The following is a 17,850-nucleotide window of genomic DNA, read 5'->3' as shown; positions in this document are numbered from 1 at the left end:
AGAAAACAACACTGAGAAATTCTTGTGATTTTTTTTTTTTCTTAATAGCCTCCCAGCAATCATCTGGCTGAAGAAACTAGTCATATGCGTGAAAGATGACCTTTCACCAAATTTTTCACGTTGAACAGGACACACAATTACCTAGGCACTGCAGATCAGAATATAACTCCTATTGTTTTGTTTTATTAAATTTAGCCTCTCCATTGCAGAGAAATTAGCAAAGTATTTGGCACCTAATGAGTTAATTTTTTAAAGAAAATGGGGGCATTACCAGAGATATTTCATTGGGGCTTGTACTTCTTTCTCTTCCTGACGCTGACCAGTCATAAGCAGGCAGCAACTCGTTAGGTGCCGAGTGGTTTGATTGCTAATATCTTCGTAACTGAGAGGAGAAATTAAAAAAAAAAGCTTTATTCTGCCCCGCAGCACCTATTGCATTGTGTGTTCAATTCAACATGAAAAATTTGTTGAAAGGACCTCGGGAAGTAGGCCTAATTTATCGAAGTAAAAGCAAGATGAAACTGTAGAAATGCAATGAAATGTCCTCTTTTACCATAAATCTAACCTTTACCAATTTCAGAGCCTCATTCTTGCAGAGAGCAGCCCAGGAACGGACAGTACAGAATATAAGATTAAGTTTTCACTTGTTTGCCAAACTATGGAACCGGTGGATATAGAGCCCTATTTCCTTCCATTCATGTTTTACAATGGTAATAAGAAACATAGTTTTTATAACTTTTTTTTTTTAAATTGCATGTTTACAATATTTACAGACTATGACTTACAAGATATGTTATTATAGGTCATTTTTATTTTTTAATAACTCCACAATGAGAGACCAGTTATCAAAATATGATAATACATTATATGGGTATCATTATTATATTATCTAGTAGAATTACCCAACATAAACTTATTTTTTAATGGGCATATCCAAACTTAAACATTTATCAGTTATCCACAGGATATGTGATATGGAGTCAAGATGACCCCTCAAGCCCTTTCTTTGTAGATTTAGCTAACTGCAATGTCTGGTGCTCCTGAGTCTGCTCCACACATAAACCACCCGAAACGTTCAGTAATAGGACTGTTAAATTTTAGAATATAACGGATATGGGATAAAACAAATTACACAGGTAGAAAATTGCTGTTGAGTTACCATTATGTACCTCCAAATATTAAAGCCCACTCCATACACAGCTGGTGCTGGCTCTATTATTTATTTACCTTACTCACTTATATAGCGCCATTAATTCCACAGCGCTTTACAGACATTATCGGCGCTGTCCCCATTGGGGCTCACAATCTACATTCCCTATCAGTATGCCTTTGGAGTGAGGGAGGAAACCATAGTAATCCACGCAAACACAGGGAGAACATACAAACTCCTTGCAGATGTTGTCCTCGGTGGGATTTGAACCCAGGACCCCAGCGCTGCAAGGCTGCAGTACTAACCACTGAGCCACCATGCTGACGTATATATAGTGCAGTGCTAACCAGTGTCCGCAGCGTGAAGAGGTAAAAAGGTAAGATGGTAGCTTGCATAGTATAATAGGGGATTTTAGCGATTTCAAACCCTTAAAGAGCTGATAAGCGTGCACTTTATTTTCTAGATTTTAAAAAGCAGCAGCAGATGGCGCAGCTTACAAAGGAGAAAGACAAGTTAGTGGAATCGATTAAGGCTTATAGATGCCTATTTGATGCTACAAATCAGCTGATCAAAGAAATGAAAAGTAAGTTTTCAAATCTGTTTAATGCAGATTTTGCATATACAGATTCAATTTAAAATCATGCTTGCTAGATACAACCACTGGCTTGGTGCATAACGTATATGTACGTCTGTGGACGCGGATGGTATCACATGTTAAAACTGCAAAAGTGGCTTATCTTTGCTGCAATTTTCCTGGTAATGATAATGGAAACAAGCAAAGGTTATGTGCTAGAGAAGGAGTACACAACCATTGGCGCTCTTATATTTGGGATGTTCGTCTGTTCTGTGATACAGAGAGGGGGAGATGTTTGTGAGCGGATAACGCTCTCTGCATTGCAGTTTGAGAGATGTGAAACACATGACTGTTTATGTCTCATTAACTCCAGAGGAGAGAGCTGTGCTGACATGTGGTCACTATGTCTCATCTTCTCTGAGGTGTCAAAAAGCAGGGGACCCCATTCTCCAGATTTATGAAAGCCATGAAAATGGGACTCCTTTCTTATCAGATATTTATGGCAAATATCGTCAGATCTGAATACCCCTTTAATTTTTAATGTAGCACACGAGTTCTACATTAATGAGTGGTTCAATTTAACATAGTCAACCTCAGACCAAAAAATGTTGTGTAAGAAAAATGTGATCGGTCTCTGACACGTCATTTTTCTGCTGTGTAAAGAGGACATATAGGTACAATACAATAGGCTTGGAGTATGAGATGGCAAGATGGAAAAGACATTGTCCCCACTACAGAAAAATACTTGATTTAGTGACAAGGTGATTTAAAATGTTATTTTTTAACATTATTAAGGTCAGTCAGAAGAAGCCAAGGCCAAAGAAACGCTCTTACAAAATGAATTAAAGAAAAAGAAAATTGATATGCCTCAGAAGAAACAGGTAATATATATATAACACAAAAAAAAAGACTAGCATCTCTTAAGAGAATAAAGCAAATGTGAACAGGTGCAAGCTGCTGTGACTGCATAATATACAAACCGAAGAACAGAGCAGCAGTCTGTAAGTGCTGAGATGAATGCAAACATCGAATGTGAAATTTATACTGCATTACTGCTATATACAGTAGAATATACTTATAAAGTGAAGGAACTAAGCTCATAAATTAGCACAATATAATAGAAAAGAAAAATTACTGTGTAGCTTATCATAGTAAATATACTGAAAATTTAAATGACATAAAGTGCTGTAAGCTAAAGTGCAAGTCAGCTGCAATTTATATATTGTGCAATTAGTAGTGCAAAAGATGCAAGCACCTCCTTAAAGCCACAGATACAGTGATCAGAGAATGATAGATAGAAATAAATCATTAATGATTAATAATTATATGACCTGGCTGATGAAGAAACCCCGACGCGCACATTTCGCGGCTTGCTTCTTAGGGGGGTGAGTATAAATGATTTATTTATTTCTATCTACCATTCTCTGATCACTGTTATTGTTTTTTATTTAATGATCCCCTATATCTGTGGCTTTATGGAGGTGCCAGCATCTTTTACACAACTGATTGCACCTTATATAAATTGCAGTAGATTTGCACATTAGTTTACATGCACTTTATGTGAATTATATTCTGCACTTGCTGTATCTGTTGCTTTAAGGAGATGCCTGCATTTTTTGCACTATTAATTGCACCTTATATAAATTGTAGCCCATTTGCACATTCGCTTACATGCACGTTATGTGAATTTATTTTGCACTTGCAGTATCTGTGGCCTTAAGGAGGTGCTTGCATCTTTTGCATTACTAATTGCACAATATATAAATTGTAGCGGACTTACACTTTAGCTTACAGCACTTAATGTGATTTAAATTTTCAGTATATTTACTTAGATAAGCTATACAGTAATTTTTCTTTTCTAGAATATGGTGTATCTGATTTTAATATAATTATTAGTGATGAGCAAGCTCTAAAATGCTCGATTGCTCAGGTCGAGCACATTGGAATACTAGGGTGCTCGACTCGAGCAACGAGCCCAATGTAAGTCTATGGGAAACTCGAGCATTTTTCAGGCGGCTCCCCCCGGCGGTCTGCAGAGGGCCTAAAAATTGCCCAAATCGATGGGAACGGTGCTCAGATGACATGGGGACAGCATGGGGAAGACACATGGAAGCATTTCTGACTCCTAGGTCACTGCTGTCAACAACTTTGTTAGAGGTATTACGCCACTTTTATGGACTCACAATAAACACACCAAACAAAACCAAAATAGAATTTCCTGGGAAATATGTTAAGGAACATCCTTTCCAGGGTAATGACTTGTATATAAAGCAAAATAAATAACCAAAAACAAAAATGCTCCTCCACACCTTGGGCTATGTGCACACGTAGCTTTTTTGATGCGTTTTTTTCACTTTTGCATTGCTTTCAACCGTAACAAATGCATTCACCAGGAAATGTCATTTTAACATTTTACAACCATATCTGGCCATGTGGTGTGTGAGATATCATCAGACACATCGTGTTTCATTTATGAAGGAGGGACTCTGAGAGTCACAAAGCCTATTTTTATAGGGCCAGCAGTCGGCCCTCACTATTCTTAGAGAGCCATCAGCCGGCTATGTTTTATTGTTCCCATTACTAAACAGTGGGTCTTCTATACTGTTATTGCATATGCAGTGAGTGCCAGGGCTGCCCAAAACTTGGACGCATCCCAATACCACTTTAAAAATTGGGATGCTCCCCAACACCCCTTTGAAGAGACTTAGAGGAGGGCCTCCTGAAAACAATATTCCCATTATTAGGAAGTGGGTCTCCCATTGTGTTTGCCTATGCAGTGAATGCAAGGGTTGCCAAAAATTTGGAGGCACTCCAATGCCCCTTGGAAGAGACGTGGAGGAGGGCCTCATAAAAAAATATCCCCATTATTAGGAAGTGGGTCTCCCATAGTGTTGGCCTATGCAGTGAATGCAAGGGCTGCCAAAAATTGGGAGGCACTCCAATGCTCCTTGGAAGAGACGTGGAGGAGGGCCTCATAAAAAATGTTCCCATTAGAAAGGAGCGGGCCTCCTATACTTGTAATTCGAATGCACGAAGTGTATGGGCTGACAAACATTTACCCCTGGGGGGTATACATGAACATACTGTATAAAAAAAATTTTTTACGGGCATCATAAGCACCCTTTAAAAAAAATATGTGGGTGTTGCATCATGGACCACGGTCACCCTGGTGATATGGTGGTGGAGGAGGAGGACGAGAGCAAATAGCCAAAATCAAGAAGCGTATACCCAGATCTGGGTGTGAAAAGGTGCATGGGAATACACCTCCCAAAAAAAGACACTGGATTTGAGTTTATGTTATGCTGCTATCATTCGGTGGTGTTGAGAAGTCTGGCCCAATCCAGCCCTTGTTCATTTTTATAAGAGTCAGCCTGTCAGCATTTTCAGTTGACAGGTGGATGCGCTTATCAGTTACAATTCCACCAGCGGCACTAAAAACCCGCTCTGATAAAACGCTGGAGGCAGGGCAGGCCAGGACCTCCAAGGTATAGAGAGCCAGTTCATTCCATGTATCCAGCTTTAATACCCAATAATTATAAGGCACGGAGGACGTTGGTACGGTCGGCAAGGTACTCCCTCAGCATCTTCCCAAACTTTGCACTCCTTGTGATAGTACCCCGCTCCTCAGGGCCTGTGCGATGGGAGGGGCTGAGAAAACTCTCCCAGAACTTTGACAGTGTTCCCCTGCCTCTGCTGGATTGAAGTTGTGTCTCTCTCACCTGTCCTCCTTGGTTGTCCAACGAAGTGTGCCCTCTGCCACCAGCGTTTTCAGATTGGAATTTTTTTTAATATTTCCGCAACAAGAGCCTTCTGGTACAGCCCCATTTTTGTAGACCTGTCCTCCTCAGGAATAAGAGATATAAAGTTCTCCTTGTAGAGTGGGTGTAGAAGTGTCACCAACCAGTAATGACCGTCACCCAAAATTTTGAGAACGCGAAGGTCATGGGAAAGGCAGCGTAACATATACTCAGCCATGCATGCCAGACTACTAACAGGCAAGACTTCCGTGTCCTCACCAAGAGGATGACTGACCATGCTCTCCTCCTCTTCCTCCTCCTCTCTGTCCTGTGGTCATCCACGCTGAACAGATGGTATGACAGCTGTGCAGGTAGTACTGTCTATAGTGCATGAAACTAGCTCCTGTCCTTCCTCCTCCTCTTCCTCATTTTCACCCAATCCACGTTGGGATGAGATGAGGCTGGGCTGTGTGTAATCACCCTGTATGGTTCCTTGCTCCATCTCATCGTGCTCCGCCTGCAATGCATCCTCTTTGATTGTGAGCAGAGAGCGTTTCAAAAGACAGAGAAGCGGGATGGTGACGCTAATTATGGCGTCATCGCCGCTCACCATCTTGGTGGAGTCCTCAAAGTTTTGGAGGATGGTACATATGTCTGACATCCATGTCCACTCCTGAAGTCTTATGTGTGGAGTCTGAACTGAATACCGACAGGCTTGTTAATGCTGGTACTCAACAACTGCCCTCTTCTGCTCTCAAATCCTTCCCAACATCTGCAGTGGAAAGTTCCAACGCGTGGGGACATCACACACCAGTCTGTGAGCCGGAAGGTGCAAACGCTGCTGAAACACGGCAAGGGCGGCGGAAGCTGTAGGTGACTTTCTAAAATGGGCACACAGGCGGCGTACTTTAACAAGCAGATCTGGCAGCTCCGGGTAGGATTTGAGAAACCACTGAACCACGAGGTTAAGCACATGGGCCAGGCATGGTACGTGTGTGAGCTCGCCTCAGAGCCGCCACCAGGTTCCAGCCATTGTCACACATGACCATGCCTAGCTGTAGGTTCAGCGGTGTGAGCCACACATCTGCCTGCTCTTTCAGAGCTGCCCACAGCTCTTCAGCATTGTGCGGTTTGTCACCTAAGCATATTAGCTTCAGCACAGCCTGTTGCTGCTTGGCCGTGGCAGTTCTTCCAGCTTCTGACTGATGTGGTCATTTCGGAGATGGAGGCTAAAGAGGAGGAGAAGGCTGAGGAGGATTATGTGCAGGAGCTGTAGACCGTGGGGGCAACCCTGATTGACCTAGGGCCCGTAATCCTTGGCGTCGGGAGGATGTGTTCCGTCCCAAGGTCCGACTGGGTCCCGGCTTCCACTATGTTAACCCAGTGTGCCGTCAGCGAGATGTACCGTCCCTGCCCACAAGCACTTGTCCACGTGTCCGTGGTTAGGTGGACTTTCCCGGTAACTGCGTTGTTGAGGGCACGGCTAATGTTTTTGGACACGTGCTTGTATAATGCGGGGACGGCACACCAGGAGAAATAGTGGCGGCTGGGGACCGAGGGACGGCCCCCGCCATCAGGTTGCGGAATGCTTCCGTCTCCACAAGCCTAAAAGGCAACATTTCAAGTGCAAGCAGTCGTGAAATGTGAAAATTTAGTGGTGTGGCCTTTGGGGTGTTCGCTGCATATTTGTGCTTGCGTTCCAAGGACTGGGGTATGGACAACTGAACGCTGCGCTGGGACAAGGACGTGGACGTGCTTCCTGATGCTGCTACTTGAGAGTGTGCAATGACAGGTGCAGGGCAGGAGGCATCGTCGCATGCACCATGGACAGGAGATTGGCTTGCATGCACGACAGCGGAAGAAGCAATGGTGCCACCTGCAGACACTGTTCCTGGACCCTGGGGTTCGGCCCACAAAGTCGGGTGCTTTGCTGCCATGTGCCTTATCATGCTGGTGGTGGTCAGGCTGGTCATTTTGCCACCCCTGCTGATGCTGGCCTGGCAGGTGATGCAAATGGCCTTTTTGGGGTTATCGGCAGAGTCTTTAAAAAACAACCAGACTCGGGAAGACCTAATAGTTGTACTGGCAACTTCCTTTGTGTTGGTGCTACGGGGAACGGTTGCCTTTCTTCTGTCTGCGGCCACCACCCTGCTTCTTCCTGCCTGTTGGGGTGCTCTGGCTCTCCCCCCCCCCATGTGCTGCTCTCCTCTCTCTGCATGTCCTCCCGCCAGGTTGGGTCAGTCACTATATCATCCACCACCTCGTCTTCCACTTCCGCACCCTGGTCCTCCTCCTGACTTTCTGGCAATTGTGTCTCATCATCGTCCACCTCTTGTGACACTTTCCCACTGTCGCCTTCGTGTGACTGTGGCTGCTCAAATATTTGGGCATCGCTACACGCGATCTCCTCTTGCCCTGCTTCAAGTGGACCGGGCGAGAGGCCCTAATCTATAAATGGAAAAGTGAACAGCTCTTCAGAGTGTCCAAGTGTGGGATCAGTTGTCTCCAGGGACTCGGCATGGTGGGAGGAAGGAGGATCAGGGTGAGGAATATGCGGTCCAGACTCACGGCTACTGAGACTTGACCGTGTGGAAGACAGGGTGGTGGTGGTGGCTAATTGACTGGAAGCATTATCCGCTATCCAACCAACAACCTTTTGACACTGCTCTGGGTTCAATAGTGGTGTGCTGCGGTCCCCTAGGAATTGGCACTGGAAGGTCGGGCGAGAAGATGTGGGTGTTTGTTGTGGCACAATTTCAGCTTGCCCACGGCCTTGTCCTCGGCCTCTGCATACACCATCACCATCACGTCCAGTTCCTCCTCCCTTGCCACGTGCCTTGTCCATTTTAAATGGAGGACAGTATCTTCCACGCTCACTACAAATGACTGAGTTTGGAGCGAACTTATATGTGATCTGTGTGATGGAGAAAACAGAGTTTTAAATGCCTAGCCTGTAGGTAAGTAGTTTGAACAGCAAACTTCTGTGAATTGCTTCACTGACACACTGAAAGAAATTTTTAATGGAGGCCAGAAATGGTAGTATTTTCTGACAACTTATTTGTGATCAGTGTGACCGAGAAAACACAGTTTTAAATAGCTGGATTTTTAGCACTGTAATATGGAAAGGACCTGGCTGTATTCTGCAGTGCCAACAAGTGAATGGCGCTGAAAAACGGTGTTCTCTGGATTGCTTTTTAAGCAAATAATGAGGATTAAGATCCAAAAAAAAGTATTCCTGTCCCTTGAGGCCTGGGCCTTTGTATAGAAATATTGAACAGCAGCAGAAGGCAGAATTGGAATGGAGCCTCTTGTCCTATGTGCACTCAGTCTGCTATATACCCTGCCTGCCTGCCTATATACCCTGCCTGCCAGATATTTCTGCAGATGGATTAGTCCTCCGAAGGATATGTGTAATGTACGGTTTTTCTCCCTACACTACCTAATACACAAGCAAATCTCTCCCTGACGCAACAGCACCTCTCCCTACCCTGCCTGATTCCGGAGTGACTGTGACGAGCACAGCGGCGCCAGGTCTGATATAGACCTGATGACGCTGTGCGGCCAGCCAATCACTGTAATGCCGCAATCCCTGCATGTTGATTGACGCTCTAAAGAGCGCCAAACATGCAGGGAGGGGACCCGAGCATCTCGCAAGTACTCGGCGAGCTCCGAGCATCTCGAGTACGGAGATGCTCGGGCGAGTACTGAGTCCTTTCGAGTATGCTTGCTCATCACTAATAATTATGGTTCAATGATTATTGTCATTTAGAGCACTAGCTCCATCTGGTGGACATATTATGACATGACTGGCTTTTGTAGGTTTTTTTTTGTCTGTTCTAGTTTCGTTCCCACTTTTATGTATTTTATTTGGATTTTAATTATATGTTAATAAAATAATCTATTTTATTCAAATGGTGCAAATCTTCCGATTGTTTGTAGGTTTAATATTTATTATATGGAAGTGCTTTTGAAATTTTTGGGCTAAAAAAATTTTGGGATTTATTCTAAGGACAGCCATAGGCTGAGCATGCCTCCCATCAGCCTAAGGGCGGCTGCAGATATTGTATCATCCAGAAAACGCAGAAATTTTTTTCTAAATTTTTTCAGATTTTCATCCATGTGTCCGTGTTTTGTCTGTTTTATGTCCGTGTACTATCCGTTTTTTTACAACTACCTTAAAAAATGTAGTTTCCTAGGTTTATAATGGAAATCTATCTGTAAAAATCCGATGCCACTCGGATAGTATGTGTAGGATCTGATCTATTTTCACACACCTATAGACTAGAATGAATTCACGCACCCATGAGACTCGGATGAAAGTAACACATGCTGCAATTTTTTTTTCCTCAGTCGGACCGAGAAAAAAATCGTTTATCTTAACAGCACTATTGAATCACTTGGGTCAGTTTGCTGTCCATGTGCTCCAATCAAAAATCAGATATCACGCGTCCAATTTATACGCTCTTCCGCATGAGCTCTAAGGCTGTTCTTAATTAGTGCTGGAACCTATCGGCTATAAAAATTTGTAAGCTTTTAGCCCTAGAGGCATGATTGATAAATATTAGGTTTAGGGTCCCATCAAAGAAAGATATGCTTTTGTCATGTCTGGTGCGTCACATGAATTGGCTAATTTGTGCGCAAAGTACCTTAATTTTATAACAATATTGTTCTTTGGTTTGTATATTGGGTAACACATAATTAGACTTTGTGTCGCGTCAGTATTCATATATAGGTTTGTTTGTATAAGCAATACATAACTAAATGTTTTAGTTAAGTTTCTTTTTCCTTTATTTTTGCAGGTAGAGTATGTTACCAACCTCATAAACAAGAAGATGGGACAATCGAAGACCTTGTTTAATCAACCCAGACGGAAATGTTCTTTGCCTCTCTTTCCAAAGGGCAGGAAGGATGTTTTAGGAAAGGTAAGGGCATTCAGCATCAATTTTTCTTTTTTGTGCTTTTGTTATGGAATAGTTTGAATGGTGAAGTGGCCATGCATGTGCACTGCACTTCCATTTAAAGTCTATAGCACTTACCTAGAAATTTAATAGATACTTGTGTCTAGAGTGATTGACACAGACCTTAGACTGGGGTGTCAGAATCGATTGCTTCATCATTTGAAAAGGACATGTAAACCCCACTTCTAAAGGAACAATACCGAATACCCCTTCCCGTTGGTCAGTATTTCTCCTCTTATCATTAATGCTAAGCCATTTTAGCTGTCGCTTGAAGAAGAGCTGCTGATTGACATGGCTCCCTCTAGTAGTGCCTCTTTACATCCATTTTAGGCCACGGCCCCACTATCAGTATTCAGTCAGTATTTTTTCTCAGGAGTGGGAGCCAAAACCAGGTGAGGAACAATCAGAGAAAAGGTATAACAGAAACAAGTCACCAGTTCTGCATTTATCACCCCCTCCTGGTTTTGTCTCCCTCTCCTGAGAAAAAATACTGATCGAATACTGATTGTGGGGCCGTGGCCTTAGTCTGAGGCAAGCATCACTGAATTTTGTTCATGCCGATCTTGATGACGAGGCGTATTGGAGAAAGAAGCTCCTGATTTATTAAGAGGCATAAGTCTCTGAATGGATCAAGGGCGTTGGACGAGTGGCATGTTCATCTGTGTGTGCCTCACCACAATCCTACTTCAGTGCCTGCTAGAGTAAGATTTGTGGCATTGTAAATGCTGCCACCCATTACACCCCAGTGCCGCCTTAGCTTCGCCCGCTTTGTCATCACTGGGCGAAAATGGCATGAGAACGCCAAGTTGCAAAATTATGAAGCAGCCTCGGTTTGCACCAAAATTCTGCAACTTTTTAAAGCCTTTTACACCAAAATACTGATGTAAAAGCTTTGATGAATTGGGCACTGTGTGTCTGCTAATCTTAGCAGTCACACTTATAAAAATGAATTTTCAATGTGATTGGGTTATGCATGCCCCACACATTAAATGGCTTTCGACTGATCGTTCGGCCGGCAGTCTTCTCAAGTGTCTGGTGGCGGCTCATCTCTGGTAGTTAATACGATCGGCAGTCTGAAATCAGACATGTTGCGTCGATATTTCCCCAGACAATAAATTAGCCTGGACTCCTATACACATTAAACTGTTGACCGAACCCGTCGATATCGGCAGGTTCAACCGATATTAGTCTGTGTATGGGGGGATTTAGGTTCTCTCCACACTTACATCAGTGCTTGCATTTTAGCCACCAACACAGATCTATTTTTAATAGCTTGAAAGAAAAACTGACCTCACTGACTTTTATGAGGTCAGTCAGGGTTCCTGTATTTTTGAAGGCAAGATGAGTGCTGGTGACTGTTCTTTTCTTGCTCTCAATCATACCAGAAATCATGACAGAAACCTCAATAGACCCCCTCAATGGTAGGGTGAGCAGTCGCATACATATTGTTATTACGTTGATTATTCACGGTTACTATAAAATATTGAGAGCATTGTAACGATTTTTGCTTTTCTTTATTCAGATTGCTCATTTAGCAAACATTGAAGATGAGCAAGTTGCCGTTGTAATCTCATGGCATTTAGCTAGTGATATGGACTGTGTGGTGACTCAGACCACTGAGGCTGCCCGTCAGATCTATGATGAGACACAGGGCCGACAACAAGTCCTACCATTGGATTCAATCTATCGAAAAAGTCTGATAAGCTGGGGAAGGTAAGGGAATTTCCAGAACAACATTCTAGGCCTTGTTACTGGTAACACACATGACTGCATATTCACGATTAGGTGTGATAAATCTATTTGAATAAACTCTCCAACATATAATTTTCAAGTTATGGTTGAATTTCCCTTGTATTGGATGGAAATACTGCTTATGTAATTGAATGTTGGTCATAAATGGAATTATACTTTAAACCAGTAAAGGTTTAGGAGAGCCTGCCGGCAGGATGGACAAGTGGCGGGGGATCTAGGGATGAGTTTGTGCCATTTCTATATATCACACTCTGGCCATATGATAATTAAAAGAAAGGCATTTTAAAATGTAAATATTAAAGATATTTAATCTTTTGAAATTCAAATTAACCAGATTCGAAGACTTTTTCGAAAAAATTAGATTCGCAGCTAATCACAATACTGCAAAGCCTCCAATTGCACTGAAAATGCATGTGTAATGCCAAGGTCTACGAGGACTGAATCCAAATCCTTTAAAACTCTTTAATACAAACAAGGAGATGTTTCTCACAGGGAAATAATGCAGAGCAGCCTAAAGACATGCCTCGAGAGAATATTGTCAACCATGCCCCCTTTGTAAAAACTATCAAAAATTTGCACTAAATAAAAGGGCCCATATCACTGGAGCCATATAGCAGATGTAACAAAAAAATGGCTATGGGGAGCAAGGGTAATAAAATAAGAGCAAAAACTGGCAAGTTTTGACCTAGTGACAGGTTCTCTTAGTTATTTGTGATTAGACTGACCACTCTGTACAGAACACTGACTGATGATATTGCTGTCAGAGGTAACATTATCCTGCTGTGACTGAGCCAAGTGATGTGCCATATATTCCATAGCTCCCTTCGCTTCCACTCCACTAAGAGTAACCTTGGTTTGGAAGTACTGCTGTCCAGTGTGCTAGTGGCTAACAGATTGTTAGGCGTGGTATGGGGTTGTTTTTTTTTACAATACCCCATTCATTGCCATTTTTTCTTTTTATCATACATTTTGTACAACAACAGATAAAGGCTATGTTAGATCTGTCTATAACAAATGTGGCTAAGGCTGCGTTCACACATTGCTTATTTTCATGCGTTTTTTTACGCTGCGTATTTTCCTGCTTTTTTTTTTTACCTGCGTTTTTTTACGCAGTTAAAAAAAAGCACCTCCATTCACACACTACGTAAGGCTATGTGCACACGATGCAGAAATGAAGCAGAGTGTATATACTTACCTCCGATGGTCCGCGCTGTCCAGCTCATTCCGTTCTTCCGGCTGCCGGCAACTTTGAATTGAAAGACCTGCCGACGTCAGCGTCACGTGACCCGTCACATGACTCTGACGTCACCGCAGGTCCTACAACTCACTGCAAGTGCCGGGAAGCAAGCAGGAGCGGTGCGCGGGCCGACAGATGGTAAGTATATATATATTTTTTATTTTATTCTTGTTTTTACAGCTTTTTAATGGTACCTGGGTGTGGATGAGACTCTCCTCTCCTCCACACCCGGGTACCATCCGCACATTAGAACGCACCAATTACGCAAGTACAGATGCAGTCTTGCGGAATTGGCGCATTCTAATGCAAGTCAATGGCGGCGAAATCGCCGCGTTTCCGCAAAATTAATTGACATGCTGCGGATTTTTGACCGCAGCGTTAACGCTGCGGAAAAATCCGCATCATGGGCACAGCACATGCGGATTTCCATTGGGGAACATTGCTTCCCTTCTACCATGCGTTTTTCATGCGTTTCCGCGGCGTTTACGCAACTGCAAAAACGCCGCGGAAACGCATGAAATACGCATCGTGTGAACTCAGCCTAAAAAAGCGCAGCAAAAAACGCAGTGTGAAATGAAGTGACATGTGTAATGTATATGTCTGTGTGTCCTGTCTGTGTCGTGTGTGAGTGTCCCCCTAGCAGTGTATGTACAGACAGCTTCTAGCTGCAGTACATGCACTGCTAAGAAAAAAAACTATGGATACTCACCTATCCGATGGATGGGCGAGGCGTCCGCTCCGGTCCCGCGGCTTCCATCATCTGCCGTGAAGCGATCAGCTGACTGTCACGTGACCGGCTTGTAAATCAGCTGACCGGAAGCCGGTTACAAGCCGGTTAGCTAACAGCTGATCGCTTCACCGGCAGATGCTGGAAGCGCGGGACCGGACCGGACGGCTCTCCCATCTATCGGATAGGTGAGTATCCATGGTTTCTCCTGCGCCTCCGTAAAAAAGCGCTGGAATTACGCAGTGTGTGAACACCGCTGCGTAATTCCATCGCTTATAATGGGCACAATAGGAGAAAGCGCGGGACGCAGCTGCGTAAAGAATTGACTTGTCAATTCTTTACGCAGCTGCGCTTTCGCGCTGCGTAAAATCACACAGTGTCTGAACGGCAAAGTGAATTTCCCATTCACTTTGCTGGCAGACACAAGGCACATTGCGTATTTGCGCGCGCTTTTTCAAAATACACAATGTGTGAACGCAGCCTAACAATGAATTCCAGCTGTGACTGTTAACCATTTAAATGCTGCTGTCAATCTCTGATAGAAGGATTTACATGATTTAACCCCATAGTGACTGGACCGATTTTTTTTAAATCTGACCAGTGTCACTTTATGTAGTAATAACGCTGGAATCCGTGACACATTATACTTTATAATAATGTTACATTTGATATGATATTTGATATGTTTTGTGTTTATTTAGAAAAAATATCAGAAATTTACCCAAAATTTTAAAAGAATTTGCAATTTTCAACTTTGAATGATTATTACTTTAACCCAGATAGTCACACCACGCAAAAACATTAATAAATAACATTTCCCTCCTGTCTGCTTTACTTCAGCACCTTTTGTAAAATGTTGTTTTATTTTGTTATAATTTTAGAAGTTTAAAAATGTAGCAGTAATTTTTCATTTTTTCAAGGAAATTTACAAAACTTATTTTTTAGGGATCTTTTCAGTTTTGTAGTGACTTTGGGGGTCCTATATAATGTAAACCACCCAAAAGTGATAACATTTTAAAAACTGCACCCCTCAACATACTTTAAACTGCTTTTAGGTAGTTCATTAACCCTTTTGGTGCTTTTCATGAATTAATGCAACGTGGCATGACAGGAATGAAAAAGTTTATTTTTACCACCTAAATTTTGATAACTTCTATACATGCCACTATAGCCAGCAGAGTGTAAGGCTATGTGCCCACGTAGCTTTTTTGTACCGTTCTTGCGGCGTTTTTACGGCTGCGAAAACGCTTGTAAAACCGTCTGCTATGCAAAGCAATGTGAATTGGGATGTGCTGTGCTCATGATGCACTAATTAGCGTGCCGAATTCGGATTGCTTTGCAAAATGCAGCGTGACCATTTCTACCGCGATTACACCGCAAATTCGTGGCCATTGAGGAACATTGAAAAGCAGCAAACCCGCAGGTATATGTGGATTTGCTGTGTTTCAATTAAATTCCATGACCGCAAATTTACGGCGTAATCGCGGTGCGTGTGGTACCCGGGATGAAGAGGAGACTACAACTCCTCTTCATCCCGGCTACCATGCGGTGAAAAAAGGAAATAAAAAAGTTAATAATAAAAAAAAACTTGTATACTCACCTCTCCGTTCTCCTCCCAGCCGCGTCCTCGCTCCTCGGCGTCCCGCTGTGTACTTGCAGGACCTGCGGTGACGTCATTTGGTCAGCTGATGGTCACGCAACCGCTGACGTCAGCGGTCAGGTGAGGGTCGCGTGACCATTAGCTGACTAAATGACGTCACCGCAGGTCCTCCAAGTACACCGCGGGGCGCCGAGGAGAGAGGATCGCCGCCGGGAGGAGACCGGAGAGGCGAGTATACAGGTTTTTTTTACTTTTAACTTTTTAATTCTTTTTTTTTTTTACTATAGATGCAGCATTTAAAGCATCTAAGTTGGTCACACAATATAAATCCATGCCAGTTGCATGGATTTATATTGTGTGACCAACTTGTAAAGCACTTTTCCAAGTGATGCTCAAAATCGCTTGGAAAAATGCTTGAAAAAACGCATGCATGCGTTTTTTTTTTCTGCCAGAGAGAGGCAAAAACGCTCTGCATCAAATCTGCTACATGGGCACATAGCCTAAAGCCCCCGTCTCACATAGTGAGATCGCTAGCGAGATCGCTGCTGTGTCACGGTTTTGGTGACGCAACAGCGACCTCACCAGCGATGTCGCTATGTGTGACACTTTGCAACGATCAGGCCCCTGCTGTGAGGTCGCTGATCGCTGCAAAGTGTCCTGGACCATTTTTTGGTTGTTGCTCTCCCGCTGGTCAGCACACATCGCTGTGTGTGACCAGCGGGAGCAGCGATCAGGCTGGTAACTATGGTAAACATCGAGTTACTAGGGGCACACGCGCACCTAGTAACCCACTGTTTATCATGGTTACCAGCCTGCTAAAGTGAGCGGTAACCTCCCGCTCACTGTAGCAGAGTGGTAACCATGATAAACAACGGGTTACTAGGTGCGCGTGTGCCCCTAGTAACCCGATGTTTACCATAGTTACCAGCCTGCTCCTGCTTCAGCAGGCTCGTAACCAGGACATCGTGGAAAGATTCTTTCCACGATGTCGCTGCTCTCCTGATCGTTGGTGAGCCTGCCTGTTTGACAACTCACCAGCGACCACATAGCGACGCAGCAACGATCCCTGACAGGTCGTATCGTTGTCGGGATCGTTGCAGCGTCGCGAAGTGTGACAGGGCCTTAAGGCCGTTATTTGGCCATGAGCTGCCAAGGCAAACATCAGGACCACACAATCAAGATCTCAGGGTGTCGATGGAGTTAAAGAGGAAGACACCACACTGTGTTAACTATTTAGATTATGTTGTCATTATTGACAGGAGTACCTAAGGGGTTAAACAGCCATGGTTGGTGCCAACACTGATCTTGGCTGATGCAGCAAGTTGTCAGCTATAGTGTACAGGTCACAGTTACAGGGTTGTTACCTGTCTGGGGATGCTAGTCTCTTATATCCGCAGGTCAGTAAAAAGACTTACTGGTGGTCACTAAGGGGTTAAGCGTACTCTTCCATAGCAGACTGACATTTTCACTATTTAATGCAATACTGTAGTGTAATATATAGTGTAAGCAATTAAACAATCATAGGTTCAAGTCCCCTAAGGGCAATAGAAAATAATGTAAAAAAAATGAGAATTTTTTTTATTTATAAAAATTCAAATCTTCCACCTTTTACTCCGATAAAAATGAAGGAATGAAATAAGCAATTGTATTTCTACATTTATAAAAATCCAGTCTATTAAAACATGGAATTAAAAGGGTTGTCCAAAATAGCTATTCAAAATAGCCCAATGTATTTTTATGATGAAAAGAAGCTTCTTTCTAATTACCTCCCGCTGCTTTTTCAGCCTGTGAGCAGCGCTATCGGTGGCCGCTCACAGGCAGCACTTGACCCCCTGCTGACATCACGTCAAGTGAGGTGTGACTCAGCACTCGGGTCCCCGCGGTGGCTGCTGGGTTGTGGACGGGGTTATTCCCCACGTCACACCCAGTATCCACTGCGCGCTTTCCCAATGAATAGGGAGAGGGACAGCGTGCGGTGGATAATGGGTGTGACGCGTGGGGTAACCCCGCCCACAACCCAGCAGCCACCGGTGGAACGCGGAAGAGGGACCCACCCTGCATCCGGAATCATGACGTGACATCAGCGGATGTCAGTCGGCTGCAGCCGGGGGTCAC

General features: G+C 43.6%; 1 protein-coding gene across 2 annotated transcripts in view; it reads left to right on the top strand.

Moving 5' to 3' along the window:
* The window catches only part of SMCHD1 (structural maintenance of chromosomes flexible hinge domain containing 1), a 266,367-nt gene that overhangs the window by 217,548 nt on the left and 30,969 nt on the right, over positions 1 to 17,850 (top strand). For both annotated transcript variants that reach the window (XM_073679119.1, XM_073679120.1), the window contains exons 38-42: positions 581 to 710; positions 1,614 to 1,733; positions 2,520 to 2,605; positions 10,261 to 10,383; positions 11,942 to 12,132. In XM_073679119.1, coding sequence (XP_073535220.1) covers positions 581 to 710; positions 1,614 to 1,733; positions 2,520 to 2,605; positions 10,261 to 10,383; positions 11,942 to 12,132 — 650 coding nt within the window. The remainder of the gene's footprint in view (positions 1 to 580; positions 711 to 1,613; positions 1,734 to 2,519; positions 2,606 to 10,260; positions 10,384 to 11,941; positions 12,133 to 17,850) is intronic.

The sequence above is a fragment of the Phyllobates terribilis genome, unplaced genomic scaffold (genome assembly GCF_046119375.1).
Source record: "Phyllobates terribilis strain yellow unplaced genomic scaffold, ASM4611937v1 Scaffold_4__5_contigs__length_816908805, whole genome shotgun sequence".
NCBI classification, from domain to species: Eukaryota; Metazoa; Chordata; class Amphibia; order Anura; family Dendrobatidae; genus Phyllobates; species Phyllobates terribilis.
Note: the sequence above shows the minus strand (reverse complement) of the source record. Positions and strands in the feature narration are given on the sequence as shown.